At 50.1% G+C, this 18033-nt stretch overlaps 1 protein-coding gene across 2 annotated transcripts in view; it reads left to right on the top strand.

Moving 5' to 3' along the window:
• Positions 1-18033, top strand: part of TULP4 (TUB like protein 4) — a 198080-nt gene that overhangs the window by 172650 nt on the left and 7397 nt on the right. For both annotated transcript variants that reach the window (XM_069598792.1, XM_069598793.1), the window contains 6 exons: positions 5993-6217; positions 7191-7425; positions 10192-10336; positions 13360-13504; positions 15371-15464; positions 16568-16711. In XM_069598792.1, coding sequence (XP_069454893.1) covers positions 5993-6217; positions 7191-7425; positions 10192-10336; positions 13360-13504; positions 15371-15464; positions 16568-16711 — 988 coding nt within the window. The remainder of the gene's footprint in view (positions 1-5992; positions 6218-7190; positions 7426-10191; positions 10337-13359; positions 13505-15370; positions 15465-16567; positions 16712-18033) is intronic.

Consider the following 18033-nt stretch of genomic DNA (forward strand, 5'->3'; position numbering starts at 1 on the left):
GATATTGGAGTCCCTGTGTGTTTGAGATTGAAGAAGAGGTTGCCTTGCTTACACAGTAACTGTGACCCTACTGCCAGTCTATTTCCTGGAACTTGGCATAGGTGCTCAGTAAGTACGTGTTCAGTGGATTGACGGATAGACAGTTACGGTTTTTTAGTTCTTTCTGTTGAATATTTGACCCGGTAGGCTATGTGCCCTCAATTAGATCTCATGCCAGTTTTCTACCTCTTGGCTAACTAAGAGACAAGTAGGAGAGCTTGGGAACTCGGCAGCCCTTTTTGACTTAAGCTCTTTTATGTCTGTTAGAGCATTTGTGAACTGAAGCGCTGAAACACGCTCCCAGTGCACTGAGCATCGTCCATGATTCTGTCTGACTTAGGGCACCCTTCCCACCAGCCTTGCATCCCCCCTACAGAGACTGTCCTTCCCGGCCATTTCAGCTTGAGGAAATCCATCGTCTCTGTTGTCCACACAGACAACGTCCTTTGGTAAATCTGCCCGAAGACTGCAACCCCTCTTCTCTGTGAACCTTCAAGGTGTTTACTACCTCTGGCACGGGTATTCCACTTTTTCTGTTCACTTGTTTTACTTTCTTAAAGTCAAAGACCACAGTTTCTCTATTTTTCTGATCTTCACTGTGCTTAGAATGCAGTAGAAGCTCAATGACCTTAACCATTTGCAAGAGTTCTCATCAGTTATCACATGAAACTAGCATAGATCCTGAGTTTAAGCCATTTGAGGCTCAGGGATAAGAGACAGACTGGCTCTCTTATCTACCTTTGGAAAAGAGACTCACATAGCGTCCCTGCATTTTAATAAATTGTTGACTCTTTTTTCATTTGAGGGTCTGTTTCAGGCATTGAAAAATTACTTCAGTAATATACAGTTAAATAATGATGCTTTTAAAAACCAAATACAGTATCGATTACGTGTGGCAGCAGCTTAACTGTCGTCTGTAATGATTCTAGAATCACATGTCTGTACTGTGCTGTGCAAGTTGTCCAAAGGCAGGAACATTTTTATGGCAGGAAGGAAGTTAGGCAGCTTATTGGGCTGTTTATAAAAAGAACTAAATGCAGCTTAGATTGGATAATTTATTTCCAGGTTAATGAGATTATAGGTTATTGCGCACAAAGCCAGTGCCCGGCACAGACTGGTGGCAGCCTCACTTTTAAAACGGATTCTCCTGAGTTACTCACAGCAGCAACGCCTGAGGCTGATGCTCTTAGAAGGAAATGCACTCTAATTCATTTTCCTTTCCTTCCTCCCTGTCATATTTTAAAAGTCTAGAGTCCATCTCACCAGCTGCTATCTGTGACCATCTGTATGTAATTGGGGGTTCCCAGGTGGCGCTAGTGGTAAAGAACCTGCCCACCAAAGCAGGAGACGCCAGAGATGAGAGTCAGATCCGTGGGTCAGGAAAAGCCCCTGGAGGAGGGCATGGCAACACACTCCAACATTCTTGCCTTGGAAACCCCATAGACAGAGGAGCCTGGCGGGCTGCAGTCTATCGGGTCACAAAGAGTCAGATACGACTGAACCGGCTCAGTACGCACATACATGATTGCATATCTGATAATCTGACCACAGAGTTTGAAGGTTGGCATCACTGACTATAGTTCAAAGGCTTCAGTAATTCAGATCAGTGTGTTTTTGTTTGGTTTTGTTTGGTTGGCTTGTTGGATTTTGGGGGTTTGTGTGTTTTAGCTTTATGAACTTTTTCTGTATTAAAGGCAGATTGGTAGAATCACCGTACATTCTGTAAGGTTCGGGTATTAATGTAAGATATTTGGGTAAAAAATTAAAAGAGGAGGAAGATAGTGTGGACACTGAAAAGTCAAGTGAGTGATGGTCATTGACTTTCTGTGCTCTTGAAGGAGACTCTTAACAAAAATTGTACTTGCCTCCTTTTGTTGAGAATTAACTCTGCCTATTCTCACAAAGCTGGCATAGGTATGCTTTTCCCATTGTTTGCTGTAAATAGATGAAAAAGTTCCTTCTGGGGTTGTCTGCTTACAAGATTCAAGAATGGTGCATGTTCTTTTAAAATGGAGGTTTGGGTGAATGAGTCCTGAGCCAGCTTTATTACTGTGGCTTAGTTTTTGGTCAGATCATTGTAACTTAATATTCAGAACTGTCCATGGCACCAACCAACACAGTTTTATGGTGACTAGTCACCACCTTGGTCTATTTACAAGTAAACTGTTCTTGAAGCTTTCCTTCTGTGTACATGCCTGTACAAACATTGAATACCTCCTTCTGTCCGGGGCTGTGAAACATTTGAAGTGTATTTCCTCTGAAAGAGATACCCACCTTCTTAGGGGAAGCTTAGGCTTCCTTGGTGACTCAGTGGTAAAAGACAAATAAGTCTGCCTGCCAATGCAGGAGATGTGGGTTCAATCCCTGGGTTGGGAAGACACCCTGGAGAAGGAAATGGCAACCCACTCCAGTATTCTTGCCTGAGAAATCTCATTGACAGAGGAGCCTGGCAGGCTGTAGTCCATGGGGTTGCGGAGTCAGACACGACTGAGCGACTAAAGAACAACAGAAAGGAAGGCAGGTGATTGGGTAACAGGAGACTTCTCTGACATTCCTGGGGTCTGACTCCCCAGCAGGGCCTCATCACCCAGAAACCACATAACTGGGTGGCCACCTTTTCTTTCTCTCAGGCCAGTGTAGCTGGTTTGACCCTTTCGTGGTCTGTTGACTCTAATCCCACTTGAACAGCTTATCTTTAACAAGGGAAGGACATCCTGCTTTTTATTTTTATTCCCCTCAAGTTTTTAGGCGCTTCCCTGATAGCTCAGTTGATAAAGAATCTGCCTGCAGTGCAGGAGATCCCGGTTTGATTCCTGAGTCGGAAAGATCTTCTGGAGAAGGGATAGGCTTCCCATTCCAGTATTCTTGGGCTTCCCTTGTGGCTCAGCTGGTAAAGAATCTGCCTGCAATGTGGGAGACCTGAGTTCGATTCCTGAGTTGGGATGATCCCCTGGAGAAGGGAAAAGCTATGCACTCTAGTATTCTGGCCTGGAGAATTCCATGGACTGTATGGTCCATGGGGTCGCAAAGAGTCAGACATGACTGAGCGACCTTGACTTCAATAAGTTATCAGAGGACCCCATGCAGTGCACACAGATAGTGGAGTAGTGGGAAGCTTTGGGCTCCAGTCACAGGAATCATCCTTGTATCCATGTCCACAGCTCCCTCGGGCCAGGCCTCAGCTGAGACTTCCTCCGGGGACACCTTCTCTGTCCCCCTGCCTGAAATGACCCCTACTCTTCCTTTGGCCCCTTATCTTACTGCTGTTACCTTGCAGCATTGTCACCATCTGACACCATCAGACCGTCTGTCCCTGTCACAGAGCCCAAGACCCTCCTGTCTCCCCTCCCTCCTCAGAGCCTCAGACCCATGAAGCAGGGAATTCCTTTTCTTCTGTGTCAATCCCCGGATGCCCAGCATGTGTCCGGCCCACTACATACACTTTACAGGGACTCACTGACGGACTGATGACAGCTCATAGGCGAGTATGATTGGTGGACGCACGGCATGGGTCCTGTGGCAGCAGGAGGTGAGGTCAGGAGCTCGTTGGCGTCTCTGCATGAGCTGTAAGGGGTTGAAACCAGCCGTTGACCCTCCGGGACGCCGTGGCCAGGGAGGCTGAGGGAGCAGACTTCCCCCTCTCCTCACAAGGGGCTGGCGTCTGCCACAGAGAGAGGGCAACCTGACCATCCACAGCTGCTCCCCGAGCTCCCTGTGAACGTCACACATCTCCAGCCAGGGGCCACCTGTGTCTGTCCAGCACATTCACCAGGGCACCAGGTTCCTGCCACACCAGTGCTCCCGAAATGTGTCTTGTCTTGTGCCTCAGATTTACGTGCAAAATACCTACAACAGATTAAGATCTGAATATTATCAACTGCACACCTCTAGCTTTGGTTCTAAAAATAGTCATTTTGTGCAATTTGAGAAAGCGATGAAGCCTACAGATTTGCATCTGAGTTTTTCCCTAGCAGATGACAGCTGTTCAAACGAAAACATCATCTGTGGGAGTCGTGTATATCCAGGTTTGCTGGAAGAGAATATTAGGCAGACACGGTTCTCTTCGGCTGCAGCTGATCCTGGGTGGGGGGGGTGTGCCTGGAGAAGACATGCCCCGTGTGTGAGGCTGGGTTGGGCAAGACCGAGGAATGCCTGTGCCACCTACAGATGGGGCCCCAGAAATCGCCAAGGGCGAGGCCGCTGGCTGGAGGCACCCCACCCTGCGTCTGTGCCGCCACCTTGACTCCTGTGCTTTCTGAAACAACACAGCACTTGTAGTGAGGGCTCGTAGGCTGGGGCCCCAGTGACCAGCGCAAGAAGGCGAGCACCAGTAGGAAGCGAGCCTTGTAGAGAGGAGGAGGACATGTAAGCACCTGTGCAAGTATACACGAGGTATAAAAGGATTTTGTGGTGTGTGTTAATTTTCTTACTTATTTCCAGCTTTATTAAGATTTATTTGATATGAACACTCTGTGAGTTTAAGGTGTACAGGGTGTGGATTTGATACCCTTATATATTATAGTATGACTAAGCATGATTATGCTACTAAAAGAACTTTTGTCCTGAACTGCACTAATGGGGAGGTAGTTGCTGATGCCAGGAAGTTTAGGGGGTATATTTTTTTCTGTGTTGTCTTCCTTGTCATCATCTGTGATCACATCTTGTCAGTTAACTGTGTTCTCTGTTGGGTCTACCCTCTGTGAGGGATCCTCTTACAAGGAGGCCCATCTTGGAAGTAGTTTGAAGCCCCCAGACTGAGTGCCAGGCCCCCTGGGCCTCCTCCAGGGAACCACGGCCATGGTCCCACACAGCAGCTGCCCGGCCTTGCTGTGATGGCAATGAAAGATGAATTATCTTCAGCCTTGCATTCTGTTTTGAATTTGAAACCAGAATTAGCTGACCCGGGAGGCTATTTTAAGCTAGTGTCTTCATGTGTTCCTTTTATCTCGACGATTGTCCCTGAAGTGTCATGAAAGTTCTCTTCCTATCTTTTTCGTATGCAAGATCTGATGTTCCCCGCTTCCGATCCTGGCAGCCCCTCAGGACTCCATTAAATTAGGACTCCATCTGCCTGGATTGGAAGGAGCAGATTCTCTCACTGCTTCTCCATCACAGCCCTCCACCTCTTTCTTTCTTCCTTGACTGATGGAACCCCTGAGCCTTGGATTTCTTTTCCCTGATGCAGCCAGTTTCTGACTCACGTATTTGGCTGTCATCCTCCCTTTTCAAAGCAAGTAATGTCCACAGACCCCTAGAACAGCTGCCAGGAACTGTGTTCCTCTCTCTGCCCTTTCCTGCCCCGTCAGCTCAAGGATAGCTGAGAATCTGTGGATTGTCACTTGTGATAGGTCCCAGAAGCACTGTTATCTTTCGTCTCCTTTAATCCTCACAGCCCCCATTTTACTCATGGAAAAGTACAAGACTTCCAGGGTTATATAATATTCCCCGGGTCACAAGCTTGTGGCTTGAATCTAGTGTTGACCTGACTATCTGAAATGGTCTTTGTCAGGACCAAAGTGATGGGCCATCTGGTCTGCCCCCTCACTACCCCTCCAAGCCTTGGACTGCTGCTGATTACTTTAGGATCCAAGTAGGCAGGGCCTCAGTAAGGAAAAGGGGTTGCTGTACCCCAGGCTAAGTGCATCCCCTGGCAGAAATGTCATTATATGAAGTTCAGTTAGGTTTTTTTGTCACCATATTAATGAGATAATCCATGTGAAAGAATTTCGTAGCACCGTTCTGGTGCTTTGGGCTCTGGCCTGGGGACCTAACTGCTATTCACCAACAGTACTGACTCTTTATCATATGGACTTAATGTTCTCTATTGTGCTTTTTAAAACCAACATGCTGCAGATCTGTGAGATGGCTTTGTTTTGCTCGACACGGGGTGTGTGACCTCGGTTTGCTTTCCCAAGAGTCCAGCCTGACTTGCCCTCCCTTCCCTCCCCGGCAGCGCCCCATTGTCTCCATCTGCTGGGGACACCGGGACTCACGGCTGCTGATGGCGTCGGGACCAGCCCTGTACGTGGTGCGCGTGGAGCACCGGGTGTCCAGCCTGCAGCTGCTGTGCCAGCAGGCCATCGCCAGCGCCCTGCGCGAGGACAAGGATGTCAGCAAGCTGGCCCTGCCCCCCCGCCTTTGCTCCTACCTCTCCACTGCCTTCACCCCCACCATCAAGGTGAAGCCCCCCCCGCCTCCTCCCTCAGCCTGCCCGCCTGCCCCCGAAGAACCGCGGGGAGGAGGGTGGGCTCAGGGAGGTAGGCGAGCATCTGCAAGCAGAGCGCCAGCCACGCCACGTCTGTAGTCCGCTGTGGTCCTCGCCCCATGCGGTCTGCCCCTCACGGCCGTGTCCAAGGTTGGTTGGTCCTGGGTGATGGAACCAAGCCTCCCGTGGCAAAGGTAGCATTCCGAGCCTGACTGCCGGGGCCCTCCCAATGACCAGTCTGTCGGTTCAGTCCTGACTCAGTGGCAGCCGCTGCCGTGATTCCCGTGTGCGAGAGCAGGGCACGTGTTCCTGGAAGTCAGCTAGCTCTTCATCCATGGTTAAGGGAGTGGTCAGGATCGAGCCCCATTCGGTCCTAGGGTCTGTTCTCCTCACCCCTGCGCTCAGGAGGCCGACCCCATCAGCACTGGCTGCCAGCTGTAACCTGGCGGTAACCCGGGAGCTAGTCTGTTCTCGGAGTGGGTGCACTGTGCTGCCAGTCGCTGTTTAAGGGCAGCTTTCCCTCCTACCCTCTGGGCCTCCCTCTGCTCCTTAGGTTCTTTTCTGTACAATATTCTCTTTTGTTTTCTGTCTTGCTTCTAAGTATCACATTGGCTTGTTGGTTACTTTTTCTCTAAAACATCAGAGTTTTAGAACCTGTTATGATTTCCCCCGCAACCCCCTGAGTTGGTTTACAGTCTTGGTTCTGCAGTAGCGATTCTCAACCCTGGCTGCACGTTCGAGTCACTTGGGGAGTTTTGAGAACATGTCCAAGCCCAGGCCCACCCGCAGGTTCCAGTTCCACTGTCCGAGGTGGGGTCCTGGCTGAGGTCTCCCTGAAAGCTCCTGGGAGAGTCCCATGGGCCCCCAGAGCCATGAGTCCCTGAGCCACAGCCAGTGCAGTCACCAGTGAGGCCCACACGCTCTTCCTTCCGTGTCCTGCCTCCAGCCCCCAATTCCAGACCCCAACAACATGCGGGACTTCGTCAGCTACCCATCGGCCGGCAGCGAGCGGCTGCACTGCACCATGAAGCGCACGGAGGATGACCCGGAGGTGGGCGGCCCGTGCTACACGCTCTACCTGGAGCACCTGGGCGGGCTGGTGCCCATCCTCAAGGGCCGGCGCATCAGCAAGCTGCGGCCCGAGTTCGTCATCATGGACCCACGGACCGACGGCCGATCAGGTGGGGCCCTCCCCCAGGGCGCGGCGGCCTGTGCACAGGTGGGGCCTGTGGATGAAACATGAGCCAGCCTCTGCTGGCTAGGAGCGTCCTTGAAGCCGCTCTATTTCTCTGTTAAAAGTTAAGGCTTCTGTAAATGCTCCTTCTGCCGGGGTTGTGAAAGCGTTCCGTAGGGCTCTGTGGGGTTGGGGCTGTGGTGAGAGGCAGCCAGCAGCTGCCTCTGCAGGTTACTTATCAGGTGTTCACTGAGGACCTTATGTGCTGTGGAGGCGATCAGAAGGCAGTAGTGGGGTGCTGCCTGCCCACCCCCCAGAGGCAACGAGAGAGTTAAAGCTTCTGAACCTCCAGCCCACTCCTCAGCCTCCCTCTAGAATGTTACTGCTGCCCCTGGCTCATCCCCCATTAGCTGTGCGTTAGCTGACTGCTGAGAGCAGCGTCCACTCATCCATGGAGATCTAGCATGACGGGCCAGCCCATCCTTCCAGGAGCTCCCCCAGACTGGTCTCCGTGGGCGTGCCCAGGTGCTCCCTGCACGGTTCCCCCAGGAGCCTCCCTCCCTTCCCCCTTTGGACAGCACTCTCCCCTGTGCCTGCCCCCACAGCTATATTTTGGACACACATAGCTTATCTGCTTCCACTGCTCCACAGCTGGAAAGGAGTTTGGCCTCAGTGTGAATTGTACACAGCATTTCCCCCATGTCTGACTTAGATTTACACGGGACCTTGGACTTTAGATGAGAGTGTTGATGCTGGAATGAGGCAGAAGACTTGGGGGCTGTGGGGACGGGGTGTGTGTATTTTGCATGGGAGAAGGACAAGAATTTGAGCAGGGCAGCAGGCTAGGGTGCTGCAGACCGTGTTTGGAGACAAGGCTTTTAGGGGCAATTACGACTGAACGAGGCTGTAAGGGTAGGGTCCTTATCCAGTATGACCGTGGCCTTGGAAGGAGGAGAGTGGTCTCTGGTCTCTCCACACATGCTTGCTGTGTAAGGACATGGTGAGGCAGGACTGTCAGCAGGAAGGGAGAGCGCCCTCGCCAGAACCTGATCCTGCTGGCACCCTGATCCCGGACTTCTGCCCTCCAGACTGAGAAAGTAAATTTCTGTTGTCTAAGCCCATGTGAGGTATTTTTGCCATAAGCTTCGCTCCATAGACACCTTTGCTCTGAGCATTTTCACTGTGAAAAATAAAATAACTCACTGATAGTTTGGTATGACAGTTTGGTTTCAGGTGGTTGAAATGGCAGTAGTATTAGGGGATGGGCCCTTGGGGAGGTGATTAGTGCAGGAGGGCAGGGCCTATATATCATGAGCTCAGTGCCTTGTAAAAAGGGCTGCAGTAAGATTACCGGGCCCTCCTGCCACAGGAGGGCACAGTGAGAAGCCCGCAGTCCACAGCCCCGAAGAGGGCAGGCCTGGAACCCAGCCATGGTGGCCCCCTGACCTGGGACATCCAGCCTCTAAAACGGCAAGATTTTAATTTCTGTTGTTTATAAGCCACCTGGTGTGTGGTATATTATTATAGAAGCCCGAACAAACTAAGACATTAGGAAAAAGCAAGTAGGAGTCCCATAGCGATGGTGAAATCCTGGCCTGCACAAGTAGGTCAGTGTTGAGTGGACGGTGTGTTGCAGAACTTGCTCAGGTCAGTGGACTGGCTCGTTGCTCAGGAACCCATGGAAGCATCCTGTGGGCTCACAGGTTTCTGAATCGTAGCCAAGCTTCCTCTGATTCAGGAATAGTTCATAATTATCTAATTATAGATAAAGCACTACTCGGGGTGGGTGATGGGGCTCGGATGCCCAGCACTAGGGCTTGCTGGGTGCAGGAGTTGTGTTCCCTGGTCTGGGCAGCAGTTTAGGGCTGTGGTGGTGACACAGATGGGGCGTCAGCGGCCTCCCTGCCCGGCTGTTCTGCTCTGCCTCCTGTGGCCTCCGAGAGGTCCCTATCTGCAGATGTCACCTCCATGTGCTCAGAAACCTAGAGACTGGTTTGAATGAACAGATTGATCCTTGAAGATGCAAGTAGCCCTTTTGAACGACCAGATCTCTCATATTCTAGAAATAATTTCATTCGGCTTCTTTATTACTTTGCAAGGTAATGTTCTTGGAGCCCCAAGGGATGAGGAAGTCAGCAAAGGAGAAGGGTATTTTGGGGGAAAAGTCTAACATGAACTCCATCTGCTTTGTGGCTTAGTGACGGCCCACTCCCTGCACATCGCCTTCGGCCTGGGGCCTCCTTCTCTGGCCTGGTGGCCGGCTGGCTCCCAAACAGGCCCATCAGTGGAGTCCACAGCTACCGCTCAGTGTCTGCTGCTGGAGTCCTCTTCCAGCCATTGTTCAGAGCAGGCTGGAACCCACAGGGGGTCTTCCCAGGTCCGGGGGCAGTGACGGGGCTGGGAGGGCCCTGAGTCGGCAAGCCGCTTGCGTGGCCTGGGTCCCAGGGCTGCTGAGAGCCCATGTGGACCCAGACTGATGCCGGGGGGTCCTGTGGCATGAGAGTACAGCCGATTTGGCTCCAGCTTTCCACATGGTAAATGGGGCCAGGCTGTTTTGTACATTCCAGAGGCGTTATAGTTCATACCCATGTTGATAGCAACTGGAATAGCGTGAAAATGTAGAAGGAAAACTGTCCTGCTCCTTCCTGTTTCAACCTCTAGACTAAAAATGACAGCCTGTGGAGTGAGTCTGTCCTCTGGTTTCTAGTAACGACTACTGCTGGGGGCTAATCGGGGTCACTCCCCTAAATGTTGCTGCTTGCTGTCTCACCAGATGAAATCTACGGAAACAGCTTGATTTCCACCATGATCGACAGCTGCAACTGCTCAGACTCCAGTGACATTGAACTGAGTGATGACTGGGCTGCCAAGAAGTCTCCCAAAATCTCCCGAGCTAGCAAATCACCCAAACTCCCAAGGTAACCTAGACATGCAGGAGTGTGCTCCCTGCTGTGTGTCTCTGGAGATGTGTCAGGGGTGTGTCTGCAGCGGAGTCCCACTGAAACCAACAGCTGAGGGGCACAGGCAGTGGGTGTGCCCACCTTTCATCCGGAAGGCCTGCCTGCAGCCGTGTTAGCTTCTCTCATCCTCTCCTTTGCAACAGAAAAAAGCGTCCAGGAGGAGGTCTGCTAAGCACGCAGAACTTCCAAGGGTCAGCACCAATGGTAGGTGCCATGGGGGTCACAGCCAGGGAGCTTGTTTTATCTTCCACTTTGAGAAGAGTAAGGAAGAGGCTTTACAGTGTATGCAGCATGTTAAAGAGAACGTCAAATTGTTGTTCAGTCACCCAGTTGTGTCTGACTCTTTGCGACCCCACGGACTGCAGCACGCCAGGCGTCCCTGTCCCTCACCAGCTCCCAGAGTGTGCCCAAGTTCATGTCCGTTGCATCGGTGATACCATCCAGCTGTCTCATCCTCTAACGCCTTCTTTTCCTTATGCCCTCACTCTTTCCCAGCATCAAGGACTTTTCCACTGAGTCAGCTGTTTGCATCAGATGACCAAAATACAGGAGTTTCCGCTTCAGCATCAGTCCTTTCAATGAGTATTCAGGGTTGATTTCCCTTAAGATTGGCTGGTTTGATCTCCTTGCTATCCAAGGGACTCTAAGAAATCTTCTCCAGCACCACAGTTTGAAGGCATCAATTCTTTGGCACTCAGCCTTCTTTACGGTCCAGCTCTCACAACTGTACATGACCACTGGGAAGCCCATAGCCTTGACTATACGGACCTTTGTCGGCAGAGCAATATCTCAGCTTTTCAACACACTGTCTAGGTTTGTCATAGCTTTCCTGCCAAGAAGCAAATGTCTTCTGATTTCATGGCTGCAGTCACCATCTGCAGTGATCTTAGAGCCCACAAAGAGGAAATCGGTCACGACTTCCACCTTTCCCCTTCTATTTGCCATGAAGTAATGGGATCAGATGCCACGATCTTAGTTTTTTTAATATTTATTTTTAAGTTGGCTCTTTCACTCTCCTCTTTCACCCTCATCAGGAGGCTCTTTAGTTCCTCTTTGCCTTCTACCATCAGAGTGGTATCATCTGCATATCTGAGTTTGTTGATGTTTCTCCCCCCATCTTGATTCTAGCCTACAACTCATCCGGCCCAGCAATCCTCATGATGTGCTCAGTGTTTGGATTGAACAAACAGGGTGACAGCAGACAGCCCTGCCTTACTCCTTTCTCAATCTTGTTTTATCTTCTACTTTGAGAAGAGTAAGGAGGTTTTTACAGTGTATGTAATGTATTAAAGAAAATGTCAATTACATGCCTATACTTCTGTAATGGGAAAGTAGTGAACTAAAAATTAATAACCCTAGTTTGTCATAAGGAGTGGCAAAACGCTAAGAGTAGACAGAAGGGCCTATGTTGTTATAGATAAGAAACCCAGCATTCCCCGTCTGAGCTCCCTGACCTGGACACCGATTTCCTTAAAGGGTGCATTGATCATCACTGAGACCCTCACCTCTAAATATCCTCTAAAGTTCCTGGGTGTTGCAATCTCCAGAGCCGGCCCTCCTTCCTGTCGTCTCCCAGTGAATCCCCCCACCCTGCAGCCAGGCTGGTTGTCCTCAACACAAGAGCTTTAACCAGCTCCGTCTTCCTCAGCCCTAGATGTCTTATTGAGTCCTCAAGCCCATATATGTGAGGCTCCGTGCTTTTCCGTGCTTGCCATATTCATCTTTATAATACTGTACTCTCTGGGGCAGATTGGCGTTAAACACATGTCCCCCATGTCATAACCACAGAAACCGAAGGAAAACTTGAGATCTGCTAGTTTAGTTTAAATATAGTGGTGAAATGCTAGGTCAGTCTGTTGAAATCTGAGTATCATGTATTAGGACCTGTGAAGTAGCTGTGGCTTTCAGGTGAGAAATAACTCTTCCCACCCACCATTTTCCCCAGGATTAATTTTGTCAACCCCTGACAGAATGCATTTCTAAACACACTATTTGTTGTTGTTGGTTAGCTGCTAAGTCGTGTCTGATACTTTTGCAACCCCTTGGACTGCAACCCACCAGGCTCCTCCATCTGTGGGATTTCCCAGGCAAGAATACTAGAGTGGGTTGCCATTGCCTTCTGCAGGGGATCTTCCTGACTCATGAATTAAACCCAGGTCTACTGCACTGCAGGTGGATGCTTTACCACTGAGCCACCTGGGAGGCCCAGTATTAGTAGAAAGTGAAAGTTAATTCTCAAGTGAAAGCATTAGTTGCTCTGCTGCTGCTGCTCAGTCACTTCAGTCATGTCCAACTCTGTGCCCCCCTGTGGACTGCAGCCTTCCAGGCTCTTCCGTCCCTGGGATTCTCCAGGCAAGAACACTGGAATGGGTTGCCGTTTCATTCTCCAATGCATGGAAGTGAAAAGGGAAAGTGAAGTCACTCAGTCGTGTCTGACCCTCAGCGACCCTGTGGACTGCACCCTTTGGGGCTTCTCCATCCATGGGATTTTCCAGGCAAGAGTACTGGAGTGGGGTGCCATTGCCTTCTCTGGTTAGTTGCTCAGCTGTGTCCAACTCTTTGCGACCCCATGGACTGAGGCCTGCAGGGTTTCTCTGTCCCTGGAATTCTCCAGGCAAGAATACTGGAGTGGGGTGGCCATTCCCTTCTCCAGGGGATCTTCCCAACCCAGGGATCGAACCCAGGTCTCCTGCACTGCTGGCAGATTCTTTACCATCTGAGCCACCAGAGAAGCCTCAAGTAAAAGTTCCTTACAAATGAATCACTTGATCTAACTGCAGTTTATTTTTAAATATATATTATTCCACATACAATTCTGTCCTTCTTTCCTGATGTTCATAAGGCAAAAAAAGCAGGCGTTATGGACTTGATTAAATTAAGGGCCCCGCCCCTGAGAGTGTGACGTCCACAGGGGCTGCTCGAGAGTGAGGAGGTCCCAGGGGCCTATGGGTAGGTGCCTGACCCTGGCCTGGTCTCTGCAGGATCAACATCGAGGCCCGGAAGTCCCCCAAGCTGTCGCGCGCTGCTCAGGAGCTCTCCCGCTCTCCTCGCCTGCCCATGCGCAAGCCGTCCATCGGCTCGCCCAGCCTGGCACGGAGGGAGTTCCCCTTTGAAGACATCACTCAGGTATCGGAGCCCTGCTGCCCTTCCCCCTTGCACGTGCATGAGGGCGGCTGAGCCCTGGGGACCGTCTCCATGCCTGGGATGGCAGCCCCTCGGGGCCCTTGTCACCTCCTTGTCCCACTCGGCTTCCCTCCCACCTGGGGATCCCCGTGGCTGCCACGAGAGCCTTCTCGAAGGCAGCTCTGCTTGAGACATCTCCTCACGTCCACCGCAGGACCCCCAACCACTCCTGACCCCTCAGTGACTCCCAGCGTCCCAGGAGCCCAGCCCTGGTCACAGCCCCACGTCTGGCTGGCCTGTCTCCCTCCTGGCCCCCTTCACCCCGGGGCCACTGCCTTGTGGTTGACTGCCTCTTCCACTTTCTGCCTGCATCTCCCGATCAGTGGGCCCACCTTCTTGTCTGCTCCCCGTGGTTTCTGTCTTCAGGTTTCCAGGTATAACCACCTCTGTCCAAAGCCTGCCTTCCCTGGCTTAGCCACAGTAAGGCCAGTGCATCCTGTTTATGCTCCCTTATCCTTTCTCGGCGACTCCCTCGTGTGTGAATAACTACAAGCCTTATCTCCTCCCTAGGGTTATAAGCTGAGGGTATGTGCGTATACAGGTTTTTTTAACTATAATTGACCTGCAACACTACTGTTAGTTACTAGTGTACAACATAGTGATTTGGTATTTTTATACATTTTAAAATGGTCACTAGGATAAGTCTGCTTACTGGCTGTCACCATACAAAGTTATTACAATGTTATTGGCTATATTCTCCATGCTGTACATTTCATCCCTGAAAGTATTTATTTTGTAACTGGAGTTGTAGCTCTCAATCTCCCTCAATTTCACTCATCACCCTCCACCCCGACCCCAGCAACCACCTGTTCGTTCCCCATGAATCTGTTTCTGGTTTATGTTTGCTCATTTGTTTTGTGTTTTGCAGTCCACGTATAAGTGAAGTCATGCAGTGTTTGTCTGACATACTTCACTTAGCATACAGCCTCCAGGTCTGTTCGTGTTATTGCAGATGGCTAATGTTTCACTCTTTCCATGGCTGAGGAATATTTTAGTGTGTGTGTGTTTACCACAGCTTCTTTACCCATTTATCTGTTATTGGGTGGTTAGGTTGCCTCCATGTCTTGGATGCTTTGAATAATACTGCTCTGAACATTAGAAGTGCACATATCTTTTCATATGGTATTTCAATTTTTAGTTTTTTGAGGAACCTCCATACTGTTTCTCACAGTGGCTGTACCAGCTTAACGTTTCTACCAGCAGTGTTGGAGGGTTCCCTTTCTTGAGCTGGGTTTTATTCATCTTTACTATTGCTTTTGCACCTGTGTGTGCACACATGCACACACACACACACACAGCCTATGTATATGTGTGGTTTGGGGCACAGTGATAACTTTTAAAATTTTTTGAAATTTAATCGAATGAGAAAACAGATAATTGGGTGGTCTTGGCACACACAGTTATCAGTACAACTGATGTTTCCAGGAGAAATAAGAACTCAAGGCTAAGAGTGGAGTCAGAGCTTGGTACCCTTGTAGTTCAAGTGACTGGGCAAAAGGAGAGGCGAAGAAAAGTGTGCCGAAGTCACTCTTGTGACCTTTTAACCTCCCCACGCATGGACACACTGGGATCCGTCCACCCCTTGCTCCCGACCCGAGAACCACAGCCCGTGAGCCACCATTTGGAAACAGGGCTGATGTGCTCTCATCACCATCTGGTCTTGAAAACGGTGGAATGACACACGGTGAATATTTCCATCAGCAGCCACCACCAGCAGCTTTTAAGCAAAAAGTGTTAGCATTCTTACTTCTTAAGTGATTGATAGAAAATATGGAAACAGATTGTGATTCTTCTTCTTTTTCCCCACAGCACAACTATCTCGCTCAGGTCACGTCTAATATCTGGGGAACCAAATTCAAGATCGTGGGCTTGGCTGCTTTCCTGCCAGCCAACCTCGGTGCAGGTAAGCGCTGCACCCTCTCTGGAGCTCGGGCTCAGGAACCGATTTCAGCCTCCGTGGTGCACAGTGAGCTCTTACAGCACCGGAAGACTAGCTTGTATTTCCCTCCAAAGTTTGACTCAAGCCACCATGGTTTAGTGGAGAATAGAATTATTCTATTCAATTTTTTTCCCTCCAGCGGTGCTTTCATTTTTTTTTATACAAGCCCTGGGTGATAAAAATAGCCAAAAGCTCTGATAGGTTTTCTGGTCATTTTGATTTCTGGCCTTTTACTGTGGGCAGATTTTGGTACCAGTGTCCTCAGGTTCTTGAAGCAAAAGAAATTTCTGAGCAAAGTCAAGAAGAGAGCATTAGAGGCTATACGAACAAGTTGGCTGACTGTTAGTGCAGTTCTTAGTGGTAAATCTTTATAGACTTCATTTTCGAGTATCAGTTAAATGTCATGTCTGTTGGAAGCATGAGACATTGGGGAAAATGGAATCGGGAGGACAGAGCCGAGCAGGAACCCAGAGCATCTGGCACTCTGTACCCAACTCTAGTGAGTAGCTCCAACTGCTCACATTTATTTGGCCCTTTTATAGAAAGCATGTGGCAGTTCCCTGTAAGTCTCTATCCTGATGTTTAAAGTAAGTCAGACAAGAATTCAGTCCTGAATAAAAGCAGAATTTGATTCCCCGAGCTTGGCATTGCGGTTATCATAACTATTTTCACTAAATTATCCTTCTGATTACAAATGAGGTTTTTTCAAAATAAATTTATCATACCCAGGTCATTCCAAAACAGAATTTGTCTTTAACATGTGAAATGTATGTGGTTCTGTAGACAAACTACTGGCAGAGTGGCTGGGCAATGTGTCATGTAGACTGAGAATTTGCTGCGTCCAGGTGTTTATTGTTCCCACGTCCACTCTGTGTCCCGGTTAGGGGTTGGCGGTCTTGTGCCTGGAAGGGCTCCCCTTGGGCCCTGGGCTCTGCCTACATGAGATCTGTCTTCTGACGGCAGAGCCGCCGTGGCCCCGTCTCCCTTCCCATGAGGGGTTCTGCTGGCGCCTTGGCTGTCCTCTGCCGCATCTCTGTTGACAGTGTGTCCCTCCTCCTCCCCACCAGTAATCTACAAAACCAGCCTCCTGCATCTCCAGCCGCGGCAGATGACCATCTATCTCCCGGAAGTTCGGAAGATTTCCATGGACTACGTTAATTTACCTGTCTTCAACCCGAATGTTTTCAGTGAAGATGAAGATGACTTGCCAGGTGTGTTCACGCATGTTGACCAGTGTGTCACGAGCCCGTACTCTCTGTTAATGGTGGGGGGACAGAGTGGTAAGTGGTTGAGGATTCCAGCATGTCAGCTGTGCCTGCGGACACAGTTCGAAAAAGGTAACAGCTTCCTCAGTCAGGGTGGAAGGTGTGTGAGGTGTCGCGGGAGAAAGGGCATATCCTGTTGCTGGGTTGGGGAGGAAGAAGCCACCAGAGCAAGGACGATTGCAGGGCCGTGATGCCTCATGTTCACAGAGCACTTCACCACCTCGTTACCCTCACGGTTTTCCTCTTGGTCCCATGCCCAGATAAAGAGACGTTATCAGGACCAGTCAGGACTCAGAAATCAGAACTGAAGCCCAGTCTCACCGGCCCTAGGCCAGCCCTCATCCTGTCAGCCCCTGCTTAGAGAATGACATCACTGAGATGACCCTGTGCCCACAAAGCCTGGTTTCTCAAACCTGCCCTGGCTCCAGGGTGGAAAACCTGTGCATTTCAGCCTCTCTCTCTCTCAAGTGCAGTGCAGGGTTCTGTGCATGGAAGCCTGATCTGAGTTAAAATCTGGTACAAGGTTTTAAAATTCCAGTTTACAAATTTGAGATATTTGCAGCATCTCAAATTAATTCAAGTGCTTTCTGGTCAGGGGACCCTATTTTGATTATTACTAGATTAAAATGATTTGTAATTAGTCTGCCAGTTACTTGTCTGTGACTATTCTCAAAAAAGCCTGCCTGCAATTATGTAAATACAGGCTCTGAAAAATCTCTGGTTTCTGAGCCAGAGGAACCCTGCATGGTTCACGGACTTCTGTTCCTGGTCATTCTCAAACAGAGGGGCTCTGCTCCTCCCCATGGAGTGCAGGGCGCGGGCCTCTGATCCCACCTCAGGCCCTGAGCGTGGGGACTCGCTTGACTTCTCTCAGCCTCGGTTTTTACCTGTAAAGCAGTGGTGCTTGCTCATGGTAGCTGCCTCTGGTTCTCTGACAGCTTCTCTCTCTGAGTGGTGAAGCAGATGTTATCAACTCACGCAGTCCTGATGGGCACGGTCTTGGAACTGCAGGAGCCTGCCGTTTGGCAAGGCTGCACACATTTGAGCATATAGCCCATGCCCTGCTGTTCATAGCCTCGGATATAGGTGTGTCTTTTACACTTTCCCCATGTTAGCCTCCGTTCTCCTGGAAGGTGATGGGTAGAGCTCTGTCTGATGCTCAGCTGTGGTCATAATCGTCTGCTGTTCCCTGTGGATGAGGGGCTTACACTCAGTGCTCAGAACATGACAGAGACCCTCCTTCAGTGGGGAAGATGCCTGCCCTCAGA

The sequence above is a fragment of the Ovis canadensis genome, chromosome 8, assembly GCF_042477335.2.
Source record: "Ovis canadensis isolate MfBH-ARS-UI-01 breed Bighorn chromosome 8, ARS-UI_OviCan_v2, whole genome shotgun sequence".
NCBI classification, from domain to species: Eukaryota; Metazoa; Chordata; class Mammalia; order Artiodactyla; family Bovidae; genus Ovis; species Ovis canadensis.